At 42.2% G+C, this 20,711-nt stretch overlaps 1 protein-coding gene across 3 annotated transcripts in view; it reads right to left on the reverse strand.

Annotated features, from left to right (window-relative positions):
- RELN (reelin) overlaps positions 1–20,711 on the reverse strand; it is a 300,760-nt gene that overhangs the window by 24,807 nt on the left and 255,242 nt on the right. For all 3 annotated transcript variants that reach the window (XM_064505385.1, XM_064505379.1, XM_064505392.1), the window contains exons 41-49: positions 19,922–20,151; positions 17,352–17,572; positions 16,136–16,283; positions 12,445–12,703; positions 11,282–11,531; positions 8,895–9,063; positions 4,073–4,213; positions 2,537–2,714; positions 1,139–1,332 (exon numbers count right to left, since the gene is read on the reverse strand). In XM_064505385.1, the coding sequence (XP_064361455.1) occupies positions 1,139–1,332; positions 2,537–2,714; positions 4,073–4,213; positions 8,895–9,063; positions 11,282–11,531; positions 12,445–12,703; positions 16,136–16,283; positions 17,352–17,572; positions 19,922–20,151 (1,790 nt within the window). The remainder of the gene's footprint in view (positions 1–1,138; positions 1,333–2,536; positions 2,715–4,072; positions 4,214–8,894; positions 9,064–11,281; positions 11,532–12,444; positions 12,704–16,135; positions 16,284–17,351; positions 17,573–19,921; positions 20,152–20,711) is intronic.

A 20,711-nucleotide genomic window follows, 5' to 3' on the forward strand; every position in this document is an offset into this window, starting at 1 on the left:
GGGGAAGAAGTCACGTGAGAGCCGCACGAGGAACGCGCTTCTGAACACCCCGCGCCAGGTGTTTTCACCAGTCCACTTCTGTTGTCTCCTGGAGTAAATGGAAGCCAAGAAAGTGGGGAGAGGGATTTCTAGCCCACCTTCCCCTACGAGAGCTTGCCAAAACAAAAACCTTCCTGAGGAGCCCCAGTGTCACCCCAGCACGAGGCCTCAGAGAGAGGTGGGGAGGGTCAGTGCCCGGGCCGGGGAATGGGTTGAGCAACCTCACTGGCCCAACAGTGCTTTAAGGGACCAAATCCAGTGGTCCAGATTGGTATCTTGGATACCTGGCTATCACCGGCAGCTTCTAATGGATTTAGACTGAGTCAGAGAATTGCAGGCTGCAATGGCTTTTTTTAATAAGTGAAATTTTGAAGTCAGATTAAAACTGCTATTTTCAACCTGGAGCCATTGGTCAGATGGCAATGCTCCAGTACAATTTTCTTATTTCCATTACAACAGTAGATGACGGTACACGTAAATATTTTGTCTGATTAAAGTGTCAGTGATTTCTTGGTGTATTCAAATAAAGTACCAGACAACGGGTTCCCTCTCAGCCCTGTTTTCTGCGATTCTGTGAAATTCATTGGGGGGGATAGGTCCTTTGCATGGTTTGGATCTCACAGAAGTCTGAAAACAGGGCGTGAGTGTAGTGCAGACCTTTTGATGGATAGCTGCAGAAATTCAGTTTCTCCTCTCTACACCAGGTATTTTCTAACTAGTTCAAGCAGGGACCATCTGCTCTTGTCAGTAAGAAACTAGACTGCAAATGAAAAGAATCTTCAACCTTAAAGAACAGGATGGACATCTTTAGAGTAGCTATTCATTTATTTTCCTGATAATATGCAATCATTTGCAAATCTATCTGACTGCCCCAGGCACCTTATTACCCTTGTATTTCAGGCCTAAATATCATCATCAGATGCTCAAGCACATGCGCTAAAGGCATCCATAAATGCTCTCAGGACTGGATAGGCTAAACTCTTAAAGATCTTACCTCCAAACCACAGCAGTAACAAATCAGACAGGTTCTCATGGGACACTCAAGACCACTTGACCTTAGTACAGGAATTTATATATGCAGAAGGATATATCTACAAACCCAGGCTTGCTGAACTGATCATAGAAAATTTCCATCAAGAGGTTCCAGGTGATTCCCCCATTCACAGAATACTCCAGCAGGACTCCTTGGTTCCGGTTATTAGGCGTTATCAGACATCCGTACATGAAATAAAACTGGATGAATTCTGCAGTAGTGAGGTTCAAGTCCACTGTAACTAATAAACGGCTGCAGCCCTTAAAAGCAATGAGAAAGTATGTTGGCTGATGTTTGCTAATTTTATGAACATGAAAAATATAAGACAACAACACAGTCACTATTAATGTAACTTCATATCGTAAAACCTTCAAAAGGAGTCAAAAAATTCTACAATTTACAACAAAGGTAAAGCTACAACAGAGCAATAAATGACCCGCACAGAGTCATAGTTTCAGTTACATTTCATCTTAAACACACCTGCTGTGGATTCACACACCGTTGCACTTACAGCTTTATATATTCATATCAAGTACACCTCTTTGCTGAGTACAAGAGTTACAAAAATCCCCACCTCCAGTCTAAAACACCAGGTTTTCAACACAGAGTTAACAAATCACTAGTTAATTATGCACTAACAGTCTGATATATGCAAACCATCAAATAGCAAAGCAAATTTAATATCTGTACATGTCCATAATCCCATATACACTTCACACACCCTACTCAGTCTGCTGGTTAGTGATGTTTACTTGGTCCTGTTGGAAGGAGGTGGAAATCTAATACTTCTGTTAGTTTATTTTAGAAAACATGTATCTGATTGAATCTCATTATAAATATGCAGGAAAGAGAGCTAGGGCCATGAAGTTCACATGTTTCTAAAATACTATTTTGTCCTTTTGTATAATACCTAGGTTACATACAAGCAAACTGTAATTTAGAAACAGTCTGTGTTATGTACCTGTGTATGTAGATAATACATGAAATTTTACTCCAAGGTACTCTGAAAAAAGCCAGCCGTGGAGTATCTGAAGGACGAAGCTACACATGGACTTATTTTCTAGGAGCAGGTACGAGATATATGTAGTATAGGAAGATATGTAGCTATTAATATACCTCTGTGACTGGATTAGAAGCTGCACCAAACTCCAATGCTCTGTGGAAATTAGAAGTACTATGAGGAGCCTAATAGTGTGTAGGACTGAATGTCTACGTACTTGGACTGTGCTCTGCACGTTATTGCTCATTTTTTGGGAGGCAGCGTAACCAGGAACACGACTCCCTGCTTTCCTGAGTGTTTCTGGCTGGCACTAATCTGTAGGACCCGTCAGACTTTGACCTCCAACCAGGCAACGGATATCACATTGTATATTTTTGTATTACGTTCCTGTTTACTCCAATTTTTCAATCCTTCCCATTTACACTGTGGAAAGGCACGAGCCAGCCTCAGCATTGCACACTAACCCCGCTGAAGTGAAGAGCCATCCCGGAGGCCACCGCCCCGCAGACCGTGCTCAGCTTCCCGCCGTTCACCGTCAGCCAGTTCTGGTTAGATGGAGATCGGTTGAAGTTATCCTTCAGCTGGGTCGGAAGGGGCGTCTCTGGCTCATCGCAGTAAATCCCACCCCAGTGCTCATCGCACCTTTGGAGGAAAAAAATGCAAAGTGAATTGAGCTGGAAATGGCTCTATGCTGCAGTTTCATCAGTGCCGGGTTATTCCACACCAGGGTGCAAGTCCAGAGGCTATTTGCATCTGACAAGTGTGTGCACTAGCAGCAGGTTTCAAACTTCTGCTACTTTTTGAAGTTGTTGAATGGAAATAATATCAGAAAGGCTAGTATTACGTATGTGCTTTTCATTCAAGCTGATAATACAGCGTACACATCTAGCACAGAGTGTTATCAGTAAAATAACGTTGTACTTTGATAGATAAACCTAAGAGAACGTGCCAAGCCTAAGAAAGTCCTACTAGTGCTACAGTTTTAATAAGTTTCCGTCAAATTTAAGTGGATGGATATTTTCCTGTTGTTTCTTTTCACAGTCCCCATTTATTTTTCCTCTGAAAAACCTTCTTATAATGTCTCAAAGATTGGATAGAAGCATGGAAATGCGTTCTGCTGCTATGCAGATTCCATCAGGGAGATTATGCCTGGCTGCTTCAGTGATTTAAGGACAGAGGACAACATAGTAATAGCCTACTCTGCCATGGAATATATTTCTAACATAGTTGCAGTACAATTACACAACTATTCTCCCATCTCTCTTGCCATTGGTGGCTGGAAAAAGCAATACATCCATCTGGAAGATACTTCTCTGTCGTGAGAGAGAAAAATTTGGGAAGACCTGGTACTTTGTTTAGCTCTGCAGGACTGCATGTTTGCCGTTACATTGAAAGCTTGAGGACGGTGCCAGTCTGTATCCACAGGCAAAAGCCACCGTGGAGCAGAGGCATCAGGCCACCGACGGAGCCAGCATCAGTCCTGGGCAGAGCTGGCGTCCATCCTTCCTCTTGGTGGACGCGTCCCATAGCAGCCCAGCTGCTCTGCACCCCGCACCAGGACGTGGCGCTGGCACGGAGTGAAACCCAGCCGAAGAACCAAGGACGACTTTTCCTGGAGGGGCTCCAGGGCTGTACGTCCGCAGTGGCGCGTGCAGCCTCGAAGACGCCCTCCTCGCTGCCCACCAGGAAGGGAGCCGTGCTGCAGCGGAGGCAGCGGCACAGCCCCTGCATCGCGCCGGGGAAGGGGCCTGCAGCAGCCCCTGCGGCGCGCGAAGGGGCAGCGATCCGGCAGGGAAAAGCAGAGCCCACGGCCAGCCAGCCCGCTCGCTTACCTTTCCTCTTGGCTTTTCCGTTCCCAAGTGGCCCTGCACAGTTTTAAAAGTGAAAGCCACCTTCCTTTTAAAAATTACACCCCTCGCCTGCAGTTTCCTTAGAATCGCTCACAGCTGGGGAGGAGGGAAATGTTAGTCTGTGTAGGAAAGGGAGAAAACTGCACTTACACGCAGTTGCCTTGTGTGCACTTGCCATGGCCACTGCACATGTCTATGCAGCCGTCCCCGATGTAGACGTTATCAATTGCCCACGTCTGCTGCTTGTCGAAAGGAGCAGGCTGGTGCCAGCGGAAACGAGTTGCTTGAGACCTTCGGGAAAGAAAGGAAAAGAGAAAGGTAATATTTCTAGCTAAGCTAATCTTTACTTTTGACTGAAAGGAAATTTCAGACTTGAGGCTAGACTGCTCCTGGAAGATTTATTTGTCAACAGTGCAACCCAGGGCTGATTTGTGACAACCACAAGGTCCCTGAAAAGCCAGGAGGGTTCCCGGTGTGCCAGGGTCTGCATTTTGTGAGCAGCAGGCGTGGGCGGGTGATCCTGCCGCTGGCCCTGCCCGCAGTCCGCCCAGCTCGGCAGGGATCCAGGACCTGTCTGTGGACAACCGGCCGTTTATGGTGCACTTCTCTCGTCCTTGGAGGGTGACGGGACAGAAAGCGGGAAGCGGTCCCTGCAGACACCCTGCAGGACAAAGTGCGGGTGCTCGGGGGTGCGCTGAGAGTGTGGGATGTGGGAAAGGGATCCCCTCGGAGAGCAAAGCAAGTCAGTCATGTCGGTGTGGTGAAGAAGAGGGCGGGAAGAAGAAGGTCGTGTGGCAGAAGAGGAAGGAAGGAATCTCAGACCGGAGCTGCAACTTCCTGGCCTGCTCCTGGTTCAAATCCGAACCCGACGGCTAGCTGGGAACTGGCTCCTGGCTTTTCAATGGCCCCGTCCTTCCTAGGCTGTGCTGAAACAAAAGCCAGGACCAGAGGCAGCCCTGAATTTCCCATATTTCACCCCAAGTCTGAGCTTTATTGGGCCCACCCAATTCAGAGAACTAGCTTGACTGGACTCTCTTGCCATGAGGTCTCCTCACTACTCTTACGCAGCGTCGCTCTACAGAGTGGGCTGCTCCCTAGGCGGGATGCTGCCGTTTCCAAATAACCGGGGTCAGGCAAGAGTGCCCTGTGAAGCGCTTGCAGGACCGGTCGCTGGAGTGACCCTGGCTTTGCAGTTTCCTCCCTCCCCTCTGCTCAAAGCTTAGCTGGAAATGTTAAGAAATGGTCTATGGTGTGGTCCTGATTCCTTGCGGTAAATTTTTTTTGATTAAAGGCGTAATTTAACTCCTTATTCAAACACCTTGCTCTGATGTAGTTGTCTGTGTGAATGAAGTATCTCAGCTCCCAAAACAGACGATGGAAATCTAGCCAAAACAGTCACTGGACTTCAAATAGCTATTCAGCCCACTCAGCAGTAAACCTCTACATTTGGATAGCGGAAAGTGGGTGAATTTCAGTAACTTTTCAAAAATACAATTTAAAATTCAAGCTAGTCCATGTTTTGTTATACAGCACTAGATGGCAGCATCGAACTTTGCCTAGCCAGTTTATTTTGAAACTCAAAAAGAAATCATGGTTATTTTAAACCCCAAAACAAATTAACAGCAGAATTCCCCCAAATTTATTCAGTATAAAAATAGAACTTTTATAGTAAGGTCAGTCTTATCCTGTGAATTGTTTCTTAGTAAACATTTGACGTGAACTGAATGGTTAGCAACTTTATCCAAAGAGAAACCTACTGCTGTGCTGTCTAGTAGCCCACCAAACAGCATTTTTAAAGAAATACATAAAGTGTGAGGAAGTCCTTGAGGCTGAAGGACAGACACCTATATCGCACAGTGGTGACTTTAGGTTTGGCACTCCACTGACAATTTATGGAGCTGATGCTCCTGGGAGAAGCTTTGTATTTGCATCTGCATTTTCAAATCAGCTCTGAGACTAACATATAACTTCACTGTTCATTGCCTTCTACAGGCCACAACTTATATAGCACTCCGGGGTACACAAGCCCTAAAAAGCTGTGTAAGTATGGGTGCTGTGCACCAGGCAAAATAATTGACTAGGTGGCATACATGCCCCTAAAATACACAGGTTCAAACAGTCAGAAACATATCCTGGCTATTACAGAGCTTGAAGTAGTAAAACAGCATAAAAATTATGTTGTATGTAGACTAAAGTGCCTATTAGCAGCACTACTCCTTATTCTAAAGTTTATCTTCTCCCTTGCTTATGAGCTTGTATCATAATAACCTCTCTCATGCAATCCCTATCTTAATACCTTTGGGATATGTGATGACTTGGGCTGACAAATGTAGTTATTGGACAGGATGGTAGAGCAATTTTTGCCTCAGTTACGGCATCAGACTTCTACCTTTGACATAGACCACTCCAAAAATTCAGTCTTAAAAGCACAGTTATTTATAAAACTGAATTAGTCTCAGGCTGTAGGTTCCTTTCAGGTCCAAATTTAGTTGGCTTGTAACGCCGACCCCAGTCTTGATTTATTCTTTTCAGCCCAGAAAGCCCTTCCTGAAAACAAATTTACAGACTTTATACAAGGAAGGTTGGGGTAACGGATTTTGCAGACAATACATCGTGAAGCAGTACAGAAGAGTAATCAAAGAAGAAGAGATCAATGCTGACAAGTCCTAAAAAAGTACTATTACCTGACATAAAGTGCTGCAGTGAAGATAGGGAAACAGTCCAGATGCCACAGACAATTAGTAATAGAACATGGACTTTTCCACTACTAGCTCCCAAACTTATGACAATTGCATCAGCACTCTCAGTACAATTTCTAAAAAACAAAGGTCAATGTTTCCAAACTTTCATGTGCATTAGTTTGCAGCTTTTGTAACAGTCTTATCAAAGAGAGAGAGAATATAGCTGCACTGTCATTACTCTTGTGCCTGCAGCTAATTCAGTCCATGCTGAACAGAACTAAGCAATAGGAGCAAAGCCGTGGAGTGAAGCAGCTGGTGCTGAGGGCTCGCCATCCAGGTCTGGACTAGCTTTAGACCAGTCCTGTGGGCTGAACGCCCATTTGTGGCTGGAGGGCCTCTGCCAGCTTAAGTTCATCCCAAAGGAATCTGTGTTCTCCAAGATCACCTCCTGATGTGGACCTAGGCGTAAGTGGGGACAGCTGGGAGACTGGCTGCCCAAGCACGTTCCTGATTCGCACTGAAAGCTAAGGTAGCCGCATCCTTAAGACTTACCGTGCTCACTTAGGCAAGCATGGGCACCGCCGGTGGTGTGGCTGGGACAGCAGGGATCTCAGATCCTCCCCTGTGCCAGTACAGTACAGGAAGCATGTGTGTGTGGGGGACATAGCTCTGGTGCAGGACTGCTGACTCTGCTGGGCTAGTTGTTCGCGTGCCCCCCAGCGCTGCTTTGGCCTGAGGCAGCCAGCACTGTCCCGGACATGAATTAGACATGCTTCAGCATGTGCTAAGGGCAGCGCAAAGCAGTGGCTCTCTCCAGGAGGGAGTTTGCATGCGGCCACCTTGCTCTGGGGAGGATGAGTGTTTGCTCATACGGATGCAAGATGTCTTGCGCCACTTGCCCTCAAAGACAAAGACTGGTCGAGCATGGACATAGTAATTGTGGGCTGTAATCCCTGCCTGAGAAGCTGCTTGTGCAGGACACCACTGCATCTTTGCAGGCAAGCAAGTGCGTGGTGTTATTAGAGGTTTTACATCAGCAAAGGTAACAGACCACCCAGGAGACAGGCACGTTGCTATCACCGCAAAGCAGACACATCCAGAAGGACACGGACTGGAATTCTGAATTACCAGCTATCACTACAAGGATCATTTTGGACAAAATTTCAGGCAGCTTTCAGGGCATCGTAGTGATACGTATGGTAGCGCTACCACTAGCACTGCCAGTGCCGAACAGCTCCTTTCACGGCACAAAACGCAGCCTCCCAACACCCTCTGCAATTTTTCCTTCCCCCCAAACAAAAGGACGTACAAAAGGGAAGAGGAGGTGAAAATGGGGCTTGTATAAAACCAATGACGAGAGTGTGAAAGTCGAGACGGACACAAAGGATATAAGGAACGCGCTGAAAAACAAGAAGCCTAAAAAAATTGCTTTTAAAATACTAGTCCCTAGCCAACAACAGCAAGCACAGGATGCAGGTGAGGATTCAGACAATAGAATTAGCCAACAGCCACCAAGACAAACAGAATTTTTTGGCGATGACAATAACATTTGATTCTTTAAAACGTTCTCCCTGGCCCTGCCCGTCCCAGGAGATTCAGGGCACAACAGAGAAGGCTGTCCTTGCCTGGTAAGTGGACCATGGGACACAAGACATCTCTTGACCTCTTTTATCCACTTAGAGGCTCACTAAAATATCCACTGTGCATTCCAGCATGTTCAGGTTATTGAAATTTAGCACCTCCTGAGACAAAAGATGCCCTGGAGGATGAGGAAGAGTTAAAGCAAGGGCCCATCTCACACACAGTGGCCAACGAGCTGCACAGCACAGGACTGTAAAGGGGGGTGCATGATCAGGAAAACCAAGGAAATCAGTATGTTTATTCCTTACAGAGAAGAAGCAAATTTTATTCCCATCTCAAATTGCACCTCTGCCATGGTCACACAAAACAGATAAACGTAGGATACTTTAGAGAGGAAGGATGTGCATAGCAATTGTTTTCTAGCTGCTCTTTCCAACTGTGGCTGTTTAAAATACAGTAAGCATAAAGGGATTTCCTATCTCTAGATAACAAAAAAAAAAAAAAAAAAAAAAAAAAAAAAAAAAGGAAACACACAGTAGTTCTGCAATCTTTAGTCAAAGCAGAATGGGGGTTCACTTACTTGTCTGTATGGTCACTGTATACATGGACTGAACAAAAAGGACAATGTACATCTATTTTAACACTATGATATCAAGCATCAGTACATAGTTATGCATTTAGATTAACTCTAGAAAACCAGTGGGAGATACCTAGTATAGGGTGGTAGAGGCAAAGTAATCCTGGTCCATTTGTTGAAAGTGTCTGATACCAGAATCCTCTGGAGATGGTACCTGTTACACTCTACATTAGTGGGAAGACAATCTCTCAAAATTGGGTGCCAGCTCAGTCCAAGATCCACTGAATATTCCAGTTCAATAGCTGAGGGTGGAAAGATGATAAGTTAGTTAATTTAGAAACTTCACATCCTTAGGTCTTCAATAACCTGGTAAGCCTGGAGAACTTAAGTCACAAGTCTACGATATTTTGCCAAATAACCACTCGAAACTTTTCAAACCCTTGTGTCAGAAACATGAAGACGCCTCCCCCCCCCCCCCCCCCCCCTGCCAATGGCACTGTTATGGGACATGAAATGTTGCTGAGCAGGTGTAACTCAGGAGAAGGCAGCCGTACACCTACGTACCAGCCACCTAACTCAAAGGACCACAGGTCCGCCAAAGACAAGTGATCTGTCAAGTTGTGATGAAGTCAAGCCAATCTCTGCAGCTGCAGCATGCAAGAGGTGATGTGACAGCATCATGACCAGCAAATTTTGTGTTTCTCAGGCTGAATGATGAGTTCTGGCTGGATGTAATCTTTGTGCAAGTCAGAGTAACACTCAAATCCAAACTTCTGGATCTGCAACAAGATCCAGAAGTCACTCTTCCACATCACTCAAGACCAGCTCAGTTCAGTATCCGTTTTAAACTGAGTTTGTTGGTCAGTGAGCTTGCTTTCATCCAAACATAACCTAGCCATATTACACTAATGCATTCATTCCTCATCAGTTTCACTGTTTCAATGTTTATGGCTTATAAACTTTCATTATGAAAATAAAGGGTAGTCAAGCTCACTAAATACTTCAACTTACACTTTTATGCAGCCATTAAAAAGCAAACAATAAACGCACAGAGCTGTGACTTTAATTAAATGTTCCAGCTGCCAAGCGTTCTGGTGGTGTAAGAGATGGAGCATGGTTGCAGTGACAGTGGTGGTAAATCTGCTAGCTTTTTTGATTACAACAGTCCGTTTCTTCTGTCCTCATGCACAGAGGATGACCCTGAATCACCCGACCAGTCCGACTCGACGTGTAGGACAGCACAGAACAGTGTGTTACGTAAATACAGCACAAGTGGAGGCAAACACGGGTAAGTGGGTATTTAATGTTAAATCTTCATCTCCAAAATGAAATGCTTTCCTCATCGTGACTGGAAGCTTAATTAGTTAATATCCTGCCTAATTTAATACAGAGTTAAGATAATGTTAAGTGTAGTAGGCAAAGAAACAAAAAAGAAGGAATTGATTCTTTGCCAGTATATAACTAAGCTATCCAAACACTCTTAAACGTAACGGAGATGACCATAGGGATGCTGTAGTGGTTTTAAGACTAAAAGAAAAAAAAATCTCATTTACTTCCATTGGTTTCACATCAGCAAAATCAGGTAAGCTACTCTAGGGACTTAGTGCAAAACTGTTTTCCATTTTTTTGTGGAATTCCAGAGGAATAGGCCTCAGCTCGGTGAATTTACACACGCTTCCTGCTCCAACATACGGTATTCCCCTGCTCCTAAAAATCTGTACCCCAAAACCCTAGGCTAAAAGAATGTAATTTAAGATGTACAAAGAAGCATTAAAAAGCTAGGAATACCCAGTTTTGAGCATCTTAAAATTTACATAATGATGGAATCTTTAGTTACATGATTTCCTTATTTTTTTCCATATGATCCTTGGCATATTCTGTGCAGAGCATGCTTTTATACATTTATATGTATATATATACACATATATATGTGTGTGTATGGGTGTGTGCATAGATATATGTACACACTCACATGCATACATTTATATATGTATATATAAATGTTTATTGTTTCATGGATGATACAAATTTTTGCACTTGATACTGACTTATCTTATGGCAGATGTATGCCGATATAAATGATTTCTTAGTTATACACGTGCAAGTGAGATCTGAACTGAGACTTACATCATGAAAAATGCAAAACTGCAGAACAAGAAATATATGCTGGAAACACTCAATCGCTTATTTCAGAGCTACAATATCATCTTGAAAAGAAGGATTAGGTTAATGTTATGTTATGTTATGTTAAATGAATTTGAGTAAGACAGCTATTAGTCCTTCTCTTAAATGTGTTGGATAGCAACTTAAGTGCCTGGAAGGAAGAACTTACTGAACACTTTAGTTTGTCTTAGGCTTCAGACACCAACAATAAATGCTGAAATTACAATTCCTGTTAGAAACACACAGCTTTTTTTTGTTTCTCAACTCTTGTTGTGATGGAGAATGGAATGAGAAAACAGGCCAGCTTTCCTGTCCAGAGAAGAACAGGAAGGGCATGATCTACTGAGAAGTCATTACCATAACAGGACTCTGTGACAGAGCAGGATGCTGCAAAATCTATTTGCAAGAAAGAGTCTTCATTGACAACGATGTCAGTGGTGACAACATAGCGGGTGCTAGCTTTCTCGATGAACACTAAAGCATCCCCGGTAGACCCACAGACTGGCATCTTTGTCCCACCAGGATGGAGCAGCCACTTTCTACTATCCAGTGTGGTGAAATCATCTTCTAATACTGTATTACCAGAGATGTTTCCTCCAATAAGAATCTGAAACATTAAGAAAAGAATTATTATTTTAAAAAAAAGGTTCGAAGTCTTCACATACTCATACATGTCCTAGAATCCTAGAGAGGAAAAGATGTATTGATCTATGCGTATATACTCTGCTTGCCCCAAAAGAACAAATTTACTTTGTAAAGAGTTCAGGTGAGGAGGAAAGGGAATAGCTTTTCCTATAAAGGGATCCTAAAGTGTCTGGCTCAGCAGTACAAATCTAAAGTTCAGGGAGCTGAATGCCATCCTGGGTGAAGTAAAACTCTCAAAAGAAGAAATGTTGGTAGGAGCAAAATGATCACACCCTTATTTTTCCCACTGACTGTTCAGCTGTACTCTAATCTGATGCACTACTATCACACTGCATCAGTTGGATGATAAAACTGGTGAAATATTCTGTGTTATGCCATTGACTTCAACTGACCAGCATTTTACTATTCGGCAGCAAGTAGGGTAGAATTAATTTTAGTTTGTTATTCTGAATTCAGTTTTTGATTGTTCTGAAATAATATAACTACATTCAATGAAGATATAGGAATGAAAGAATAAGGATTTTTTCAATTTTAAATGAAGGGATGGGAAGGAATATTTTGTTACTCCAGTATTAAACATGCCTAGGAGGTCAGTATCTGGGTATTTCCTAAGGACCTGCACCAGCTTTTATAAAAAACATTCACAAATATTTAAGCAAATTAACCTTGGACCATCCAGTAACACTACTTTGAGTGCAATGACTTTAGTGGAGTTTCTTCAGATTTATACCAGTTTGTACGAAGTAATTTCTGGAATATCTTTGAAAAAGCATTTTGGTTGACCCAGTGAAATGACATATATCAACATTAAGGGAAATATTAAGACTAAAGACAGTCTAAAGTTACATTAAAAAAAGCTCTAGAGGATTACTTACCTGATCAATTACCCACGGACTGTAGAAATGCCCATTCTCAGACGGTTGCCACCAGCGAAGTCGAGTGGAGCCGGAACGAGCCTTCAGGGGAATTTCTAAGGCAATGTATCGCCCCACGTTGCTGGAGTTGCTGAAGAGGAACTCCTGAAGAAGGCTCCACGTGAGGCCACCATTGAGTGAGTACTGTAAAAGCACTGGTTGGCTTCTGGGGTCTGGGACCCCCTTTCCGCATCCCAGTCTCATGAAGAACTGCACAAATCTGGGAACAATTACGGTAAAAGATTTCTTTTCTGGAACATGCTACATAATCAACCAAGGGGGCTTCAACTTTGTCCAAGCAAGTTTTGTTACCTTTGTTTACTCTGGGGCATATTACGCCAATGTAATATTTTGATTAGAGACTTGGTAGCTATACAAAGATTTGCCGGCTCAGACTTCCTAATTTGAATATTCTTATTTCTGTCTATGGACTAGCCCAGTGATTTCTTGGTATAAGGCTCAGCTTTCGGAGACCTTGTGATTTCCTTTCCAAAGCCTCCAGAAGGTAAGCAGACAGGTGGGCTGACTACAATTCCCTTTGCCTGTGTGGAAGTTTGCCAGGTAGAAGGAGATGAACAAAGCCGGTCATTTAGGTTTTGAGCTTTTGTCTGTGTAGCAGATGCTGCTGCAAATATCCGAAATATAATCCTGTGTGAAATGCTTATCCTGTAGCCTGTGAACACAGGTTTTAGTGGCAGAAAAGCAGCGATGCCTTAAGTAGATTGTGATTTGCTATGAATTTACTGAAATGCTTGTGTTTAAAATAAGCACCCAGGTCCATTGGCATGATTTAGATAAAATCTGGACAGCTGAACAAAATGCATTTCACTTTCAGGGCTGATTTTGTCCATTGTCCATTGCCCGTCTACATGGCACTGCTTAAATGTGCTGGCTTCCCTGGAGTCAATGCGAGAACGCCAAGGGAGAGGAGCCGTTTCGTCCTCTTTTTAATTGGCTGCTCCGAAGAGGGACAATAGACTTGGATCAAGCTGGGAAATTCTTCCTGTTAGCTGATGCTTATATATGCACCTTGAATGGGGGGAACTGCTCTTATACTGATATTTACCTACCTGACTCACAGGGTTATTACAAGTATTAATTCATGTTTGCACAGCTTTTGCACAGCTTTAACGTGTTGTATCTGCTCTAATTATTACTGCATTAGTGCAGCCTGGCTCCTAGTTAAATGCAACGCTGCATAACAAGTTCTGTGTCAGAGCCCTTACTCGGTTTTGATCTGCAGGCAGATCCACTGGGAGTGGAGGCTGCAGAGCGGTGCTGAGGAGACACAGCTTCTGTAAGACACCGTACCAGCAAGGCAATTAATTCCAGTGCTCACTGTGACTCACGGTTTCTGTTGTTGCTATATATAACGTCTTTCACTATAGATTATATCCAGCTCCGTGTCCCAGACATAACATATTGCTTGTGCTGTAAAGCAACACTGGGGACCCTCCTGGATCAACATATCAACTGTAATGGATTGGATTTACTGCTAGCAAGTCTTTGTTCCTCTGCAGATTCACTTTGACATTCACCATGCAATTTAAAGGAAATAAACCCAGGTGACCTTGTCTCTGCTGATCTGCTCTCTATGGATTGCTATTCTTTTATCTGAACTTTTTATTAATAAAGTAATAGTCCACTCAAATGTAGGTAACCTAAAAAGACGTACAGATTAAAAAGTTAGCAATTTTAAGCTTCTCTTTTCCCACCCCACAGATATTTTTGGAAAGGTTCTACTTATTATGACATAGAAAACCAAAGTTTTTGTGTAGATGTAGTAACACCAAAAGGTGCGGATATTCTTCTAGTAACTCAGAATTGAAAAGGATTTGATCAACTGTGATACCTAAAATATACTGTCTCTAATGATATTTCCAACTGTGTAGTTTCAACTACTGGCACCTCCATAATACACTGGCCTTTATTTTAAATTCTTTAAAATATACACTTGAGGAGACAGGATACTGGATTAGAGAGTCCACTTGATTTAAATCCCCAGTGTTGAGAGTGGCTTGCAGCACTGACAGCTTTGCTGATCAAGGTATTTCACGGTGTCTCCTCAGAAGAGAAGGGAGGCTTTTAACGTGATCACTCAGCCTAGTCCTCTTTAAAAGAGCTGATGGAAACTCTGGTTCTCTTCATTCCTGGCATAAATTGACACTGCTGCAGGTTCTTTGTGGAACTTGGCATGTCTGTGCCAAAGCCAAACTGTGGTGGCTCTTGGCAGCTGGCCTACAGAATCTGCCTGGAAATTTAGAAAATCCCAGTGCAATTGTTTTGGGATGTTAAGAGAACAGGCACCAGCAACACCTTTACAGTCTACCTTGCTGTTCAGAAGAGAACATACAGTTCTTTGGTGAACATTTTTCATAGCATATACATGAAATTAAACATATTGCTGTTCTTCTTTTATTTGCAGAAGAGTTGTTTATTGTCATGTAACACCTCAAGGTCAGTATATGCAAATCCAGCTACAGGTTGTCATGGAGAAGAGATCAATGACAGTTCTTTGAACATGAGCAAGAAGGAAAACATGTCATTTAGTCTGATGGAGCTACTTACAAATCTCATATCTTTTATTAAATGATCTTTAAATTTCAAAACAGTCTAGGAAATCAAATTACTACAGAAGTATTGATGTTTGTGTTGACCAAGTTCTGAAAAAAGTTTGCTTTGAGTAATCTCACAAATTCAGTACAGGGACCTCTAATATTGCCCCTCACTGAAGGTTAGCTAATTGCTTATCTGAAAATGCAGTAGCTAGAAATTAAGCATCTGTATTGGCTATGAGGCTCTGCAGTGAAATCATTATTTAAAGCTTTAATGCTAAAGAAGACAACAAGCCAAAAAGAGATAAAGTGCCTACTGAAGTGTTTCCCACAGAACACCAGAGAGGAGTAGTGTGTTCTCAGGAGATCAGTGGGAAAATCTTAGAGCAAATGCAATCTCTCAAGAGTAATAATGTAAGGATATAACCTAAGCTACTGAATAAATCAGAAAATACTGGCTGTTTGTTCGTTTGCACACAATTAGGCTTAATTTGCACCAGTGTAACTTTTTTATCTGGCTTGTGTAGCATGTTTCTCTGATCAAATATGTCCTCTGCAGGCCATAATGATACAGCACAATCTCTAAAAACACTAAAAATATTTTTCAATAGCTGTGTTTAGCGTAGCTCGTGACAGCTTGATGGGAATTTCTCAGTAAATTATTGGAAACAAATGTGCACAATAAGAAGAAACTGAGCTTCAGAAATCAAGGAATTATGAGATGATGAATGTAACAGTTGTACTGGCAGCGGATACTCCTGTTTCAGCAATGACTCACAATACAACAAACTGTAAGACAAACAGAGCGTGTGACAAACAACCGGTTTCTCATGTTTTCCATTTAAGAAATAAAAAACTTGCAAAAACTACTCAATATGTGGTGTCAGAGCCTGCAGCTCCTATTCAAGAATGATTAATCCTATTAAAGTTCAAGTTAAAATTAACTTTAAATGGTTACAGTGGTTAAAATGGAATACTTGCTAGAGTAAGGACCGCAGGATATATCAGCCTGTCACTGAAACATCATGTATATATCACAGTTCTTCAGTATATCATTTCTTCAGTGGAATCCTGAAAGCATTTTAAAATTGTCTTACCTTGCTTGTGACAAGTCTAGATCTCGAGTCATCAGCATACGTAAGCCTTCTTCATTAAAGAAGAGGTTGTTTCCTCCAGAAAGGATACCACACTTCCTTGATGGCTTTCCCCCGCTGACAAGCAGGAATCTATCAGACTCCAGCTGACCTGAATACACCATAAATACATGTTTATGATTCATTCTGAAGCATTCCTACTGCACGAGTATTATTTCTAGAGGAGGAGAGCTAAATTAAATATTATATGCTGAATGAACAAATATTCATGCCAGTGTTTCCAATCCAATGTTTCCTAGAAAACTGCCACAAATCAAAGCAAAATAGACTATAAACCCACAAGTTTGAAGTTTGGGATCCTAGTCTCCAGTTATTCACAGAGATTCAGCTTCTCTGCGTTTTTCTTAAGGTAACTATGAAGTATCCTCTATAAAGAAACTTTGGGTGCCATGTGCTAGTATGCAGGCAACAGCTTGGAAATATTAAAATGAACAGTAGCAACTGTGAAGGGAGGATTTTGGGTGCTGCTTTACACGTTCTTCTTGCCATGCCTGTTGGCAGAGGAAATCTTGACGTGCTTTTAGAGGTGCAGGCGGGCATGCACCTGCGTGTGCCCGGGTGCACATGGGGCTTTGAGCTCCCTCCTGGCACCGCTGGCTCAGGGCACCCGTCTGCAGCACCTGCCCAGCGGGGGCCCTCACTGCCGACGCACGGTCTGTTCTGCAGAGATGTTTGCGATATTAAGACCGCCTAGATGTCCTTTGCAGTGGGACACCCCACAGCCCTGAAGCCCCTTTTTGTTTGTCTCCCTTGCATGCGTTCTGTCTGTGCTAAAGTCAAAATACCCAAGACCATTCACTTCAGTAATAACACATAATTTTATGAGAATTAGATGGACATACCTCTAACTGCAAATGCTGTGTGCCATCATTTTCTATTAAAATTATTTTCTATGTGTAGAGTTTCAGTGAAGATTTTGTACTTCAGCCGTAACAATTTAGCAAAGAGTCAGATATTCCAAATAGACAATTCACAGCCATCAGACATTCACAAACCCTGCTGGAGAATTATATCTATCCCACTTGATTCATGTGAATACTCCCGTGGCATAAATTAAATTCGGAAACATGAAGAAGGTGAGGAAGATGCACTGTTTGATCCCTTTAGCCCTAGGTTCCACACTGATAGATGGAATTCAGACTAAAAAGAAAAGAGATACCTTCAAAATCATCCTTAAGAAAGTCAGAATTTTTCGTGCTTATTTTGCAGGTCGGACCAGAATAGCCGGGGTCACAGATGCACTTTGTCCCGTTGATACAACTGCCATGGCCATTACACATCTCCTCGCACTGGGGACCGATGTATACGTTATCGATGGCCCAGGTCACTGGTTGGGATCCAGCAGTATAAAACCCTTGGTACCATCTGAACCTTGCCAACCTGAAAAAGGTGTAAAGTGTGTATAATTTAAATCTTAGTTTTGTATTTTTGAATTTGTACACAATATGTATATGCACATGCTTTCGTATGTATATATGTGTATATATATATATTATATATATATACAGAAACACATACAGCGTATTCTTTTTGTTAGAACTGGCATGATAATTAGTTTGATTCTAGAATAGACTGCTATATCCAATTCCTTTGGTATTTAATGCATCTTTATGCTGATATTCAGTCCAAGTACTGACAGAAACAAGACCAACATTATTCATTAGTCGTAATAAAAAACTGAATGATGGACTTGAACATGGGAACTGAAATCTAACCACTCTTCTCTCCACCAGTTGTGGGAGGAGGCATGGCCGTGGTCAGACAGCTTTCCTTCTGCTTTAGCTTTCAGTCTCTGGGTCGGATTGTATCACTTTCACCTTTTGCTGGTGAGTGAAATCCAACTTCATATTGTCACACTGTCCACAGGGAGACCACCTGTGGAACTGGGGTGGTAAAAACCTCCCCCTAAATTACATGAAAAGAAAACATGATCTGCCATGTCACCAAGCATTCAGCTTGCTTTCATACAACTTAATCTTAAAAGAGGACTGATATTGTATATTGTTAATTTAAATTGTATTCTTCTTTGGGTGCTGGCCACTTGGTTTTAATTTGCCTCCTAAGTACTACTCGCATCAGTGCTGCACATAAAGAGGAAAAGACTGCGGAAGGAGGGAAAACTCACTGAGCAGGGGAAAAACTCTTGAGAGAATAATTTTATTACCAAATGAGGAAACATTTCAAAAGAGAAAGGAAACCAGAAAAGTGAGACGGGAAAAGCGCCTAATTGCATTTCATGTTTAATATGTCATGTTAGAGACATCTAAATGCAGCAGATGAATCAATAGTACAGGTAATTGCCAAGTTCTTCTGTCTTTATTGGGATTCTGGGGGAGAAAATCCCATTTTAGCCCTCTGGCCCAAGAAATTCATGACACCAAATGGTCCATGAAAGCTGCTCTTTGCTGCTTTGGGTTTAGCTAGCTATTAGCAATTCATTTTTGGCCTGGCCTATTGGGGAAGAAATAGACAAATGGGAGAGACATACGCAGGAACAGAGGATTAAATCAAAATACTTGGAAGGTTGAAATGAGCTAGGAGACACTGTATAGCCAAAATTTTCATTTGGAGGGATGCATGGGTACTTGGGGAAACGGTAAAGGGTCAAATAATTCTTTTAGGGTAAATCTGAAGGACAGATGAGTTGTTGCAAGATACAGTTAACTCTTCCATGCTTGAAATGTTAACTGTCATAAAACAGAATATTCAAGTTTAAAACTTAAACATTTTCTTAAATTATTAAACATCCAGGCTTTCTGAACTTGGTTTTCATCTCTTATACAGGTCTTTTCATACTTTCAGAACCACAAATTAGGTTACTTGTTTAGTGGAGGGGCCACTACACACAGTAGGTTCGTAAATAAAGCCTCTGGTTGCAAAGCTCATTTTCATTCATACATGCCACAGTTTAATCCTTAATGATGTGATCTTTTATATAAATTGAGTTGATACTAAAAGATAGAATTTTCCATGAAAAAATAAACAGTGCTCTTTTATACTTTGAAAAGTAACATATTATTATGCCTGCTAGCATGTATTTTTTTTCTTTCTTATATCTGCTATTATCCCACCTGGCTTGTACCACAAACTTTAAGTGTTTTGATTAATAGACTGCAGCAGTTAATTTCGCAAAATCAGAGAACTGTGCAGCTACGAGAGACCTTGAGAGTTTAGGTAAGTCCATTTCCTTACACTAAAGCAGAAGCAAGTTTACACTAGCTCACATTTTACTGCATCTTCTAATGAATCTCAAATTTCATGCAAGAACACCCTTGATAAATTCAAAAGGCTAATACACTTATTGCAGAGAGGCATGCAAAGAACTTAAAAAACATAGTCACTTTTGCATTATTTTACTATGTAATCCACTTTCACAAAAACGTCAGCAATCAGATACAGATAAATAGCAAATTACCTGTGTTATCCTAGAGAAGTAAGACTGTCACTCGAAAACTGTGTTTCAAAGCACAGACTGACAACTAATTGGGATCAAGCCCCACTTTCATTAGGAATACAGCAGTGTACAATTAGGCAAGGCATGTTTTGGGGAATTACCTGAACATGAACTACTGTTCAGGCCAAGAAGCGCAGAAAGACTGGCCATCTGGTCTGCCCCAGCGTGACAGTTCCTACGGGCTGCTCTTGTGCTGGCAGAACATTTTGGATGGGAACCAGGAGAAAAAAGCAAACAAACGAGCAACAGAGCCCAAAGAGGAGCATGACACTTACCCACACAGGTGCAGTTTTCCAAAGTGAATGACCTCCCTTCTCCAGCCCTGGGTAGTGCCCGCGTAGTAAGTGCTACTTGGGTGATGTTCGGTGGAGCACAAGGAGCTGAGGTGGCTGCTGCTACTGTAGCACAAAGGGAGAAGTTGGTGCCAGGTTGCTCCCAGATCTCGTGAGAACTCCAGTTTTACTGGGTCAGCAGAGGAGCTATCAGTCGTGCATCCAATATTGATCTGAGGTCCAAGACATAAAATGCAGATGACATATGGACAGACTGTGACATCTAATCACTCTTAATCTCAATCAGCCTCCCTCATTTGGTGCAGTATTTATTTGGCATAGGAAACTGGTGATTTGGGAACTCATTCAGCAACTGGATTGATGAATTCAGGACATGCGAAGGAGAGAGATCTCTTGTGTGTTGCCCTACCTGCCCATGGTACGTGTCTATGTCCATATTGCAATCTGGCACGTAGGAAAACGAATGGAACATGAAATCCACAAATACTTCCACTCAGAGAAAAGCATGAACTTAATTAGACCAAATCTCAAGGGAGGAGAGCTGCTAATGTGGCTGAAGTAATTGCATCAACTTTGGTAGTCCTCTGGCAGGGATTGAACTAATCATAGCACCAGAAGAATGTACATTTTAAAAAACAGAAATATTAAGACAAAATGTGCAAACATAAACTTCTTATTAAATTATTTAGCTGCACTATGGTCCTCTTTTTTGTAACACTTCCAAAAAATGCTTATGCCACAGGAATTGCCCTTCAGGGTATGCACTGCATCA

Source organism: Dromaius novaehollandiae, chromosome 1, assembly GCF_036370855.1.
Source record: "Dromaius novaehollandiae isolate bDroNov1 chromosome 1, bDroNov1.hap1, whole genome shotgun sequence".
Taxonomy (NCBI): Eukaryota; Metazoa; Chordata; class Aves; order Casuariiformes; family Dromaiidae; genus Dromaius; species Dromaius novaehollandiae.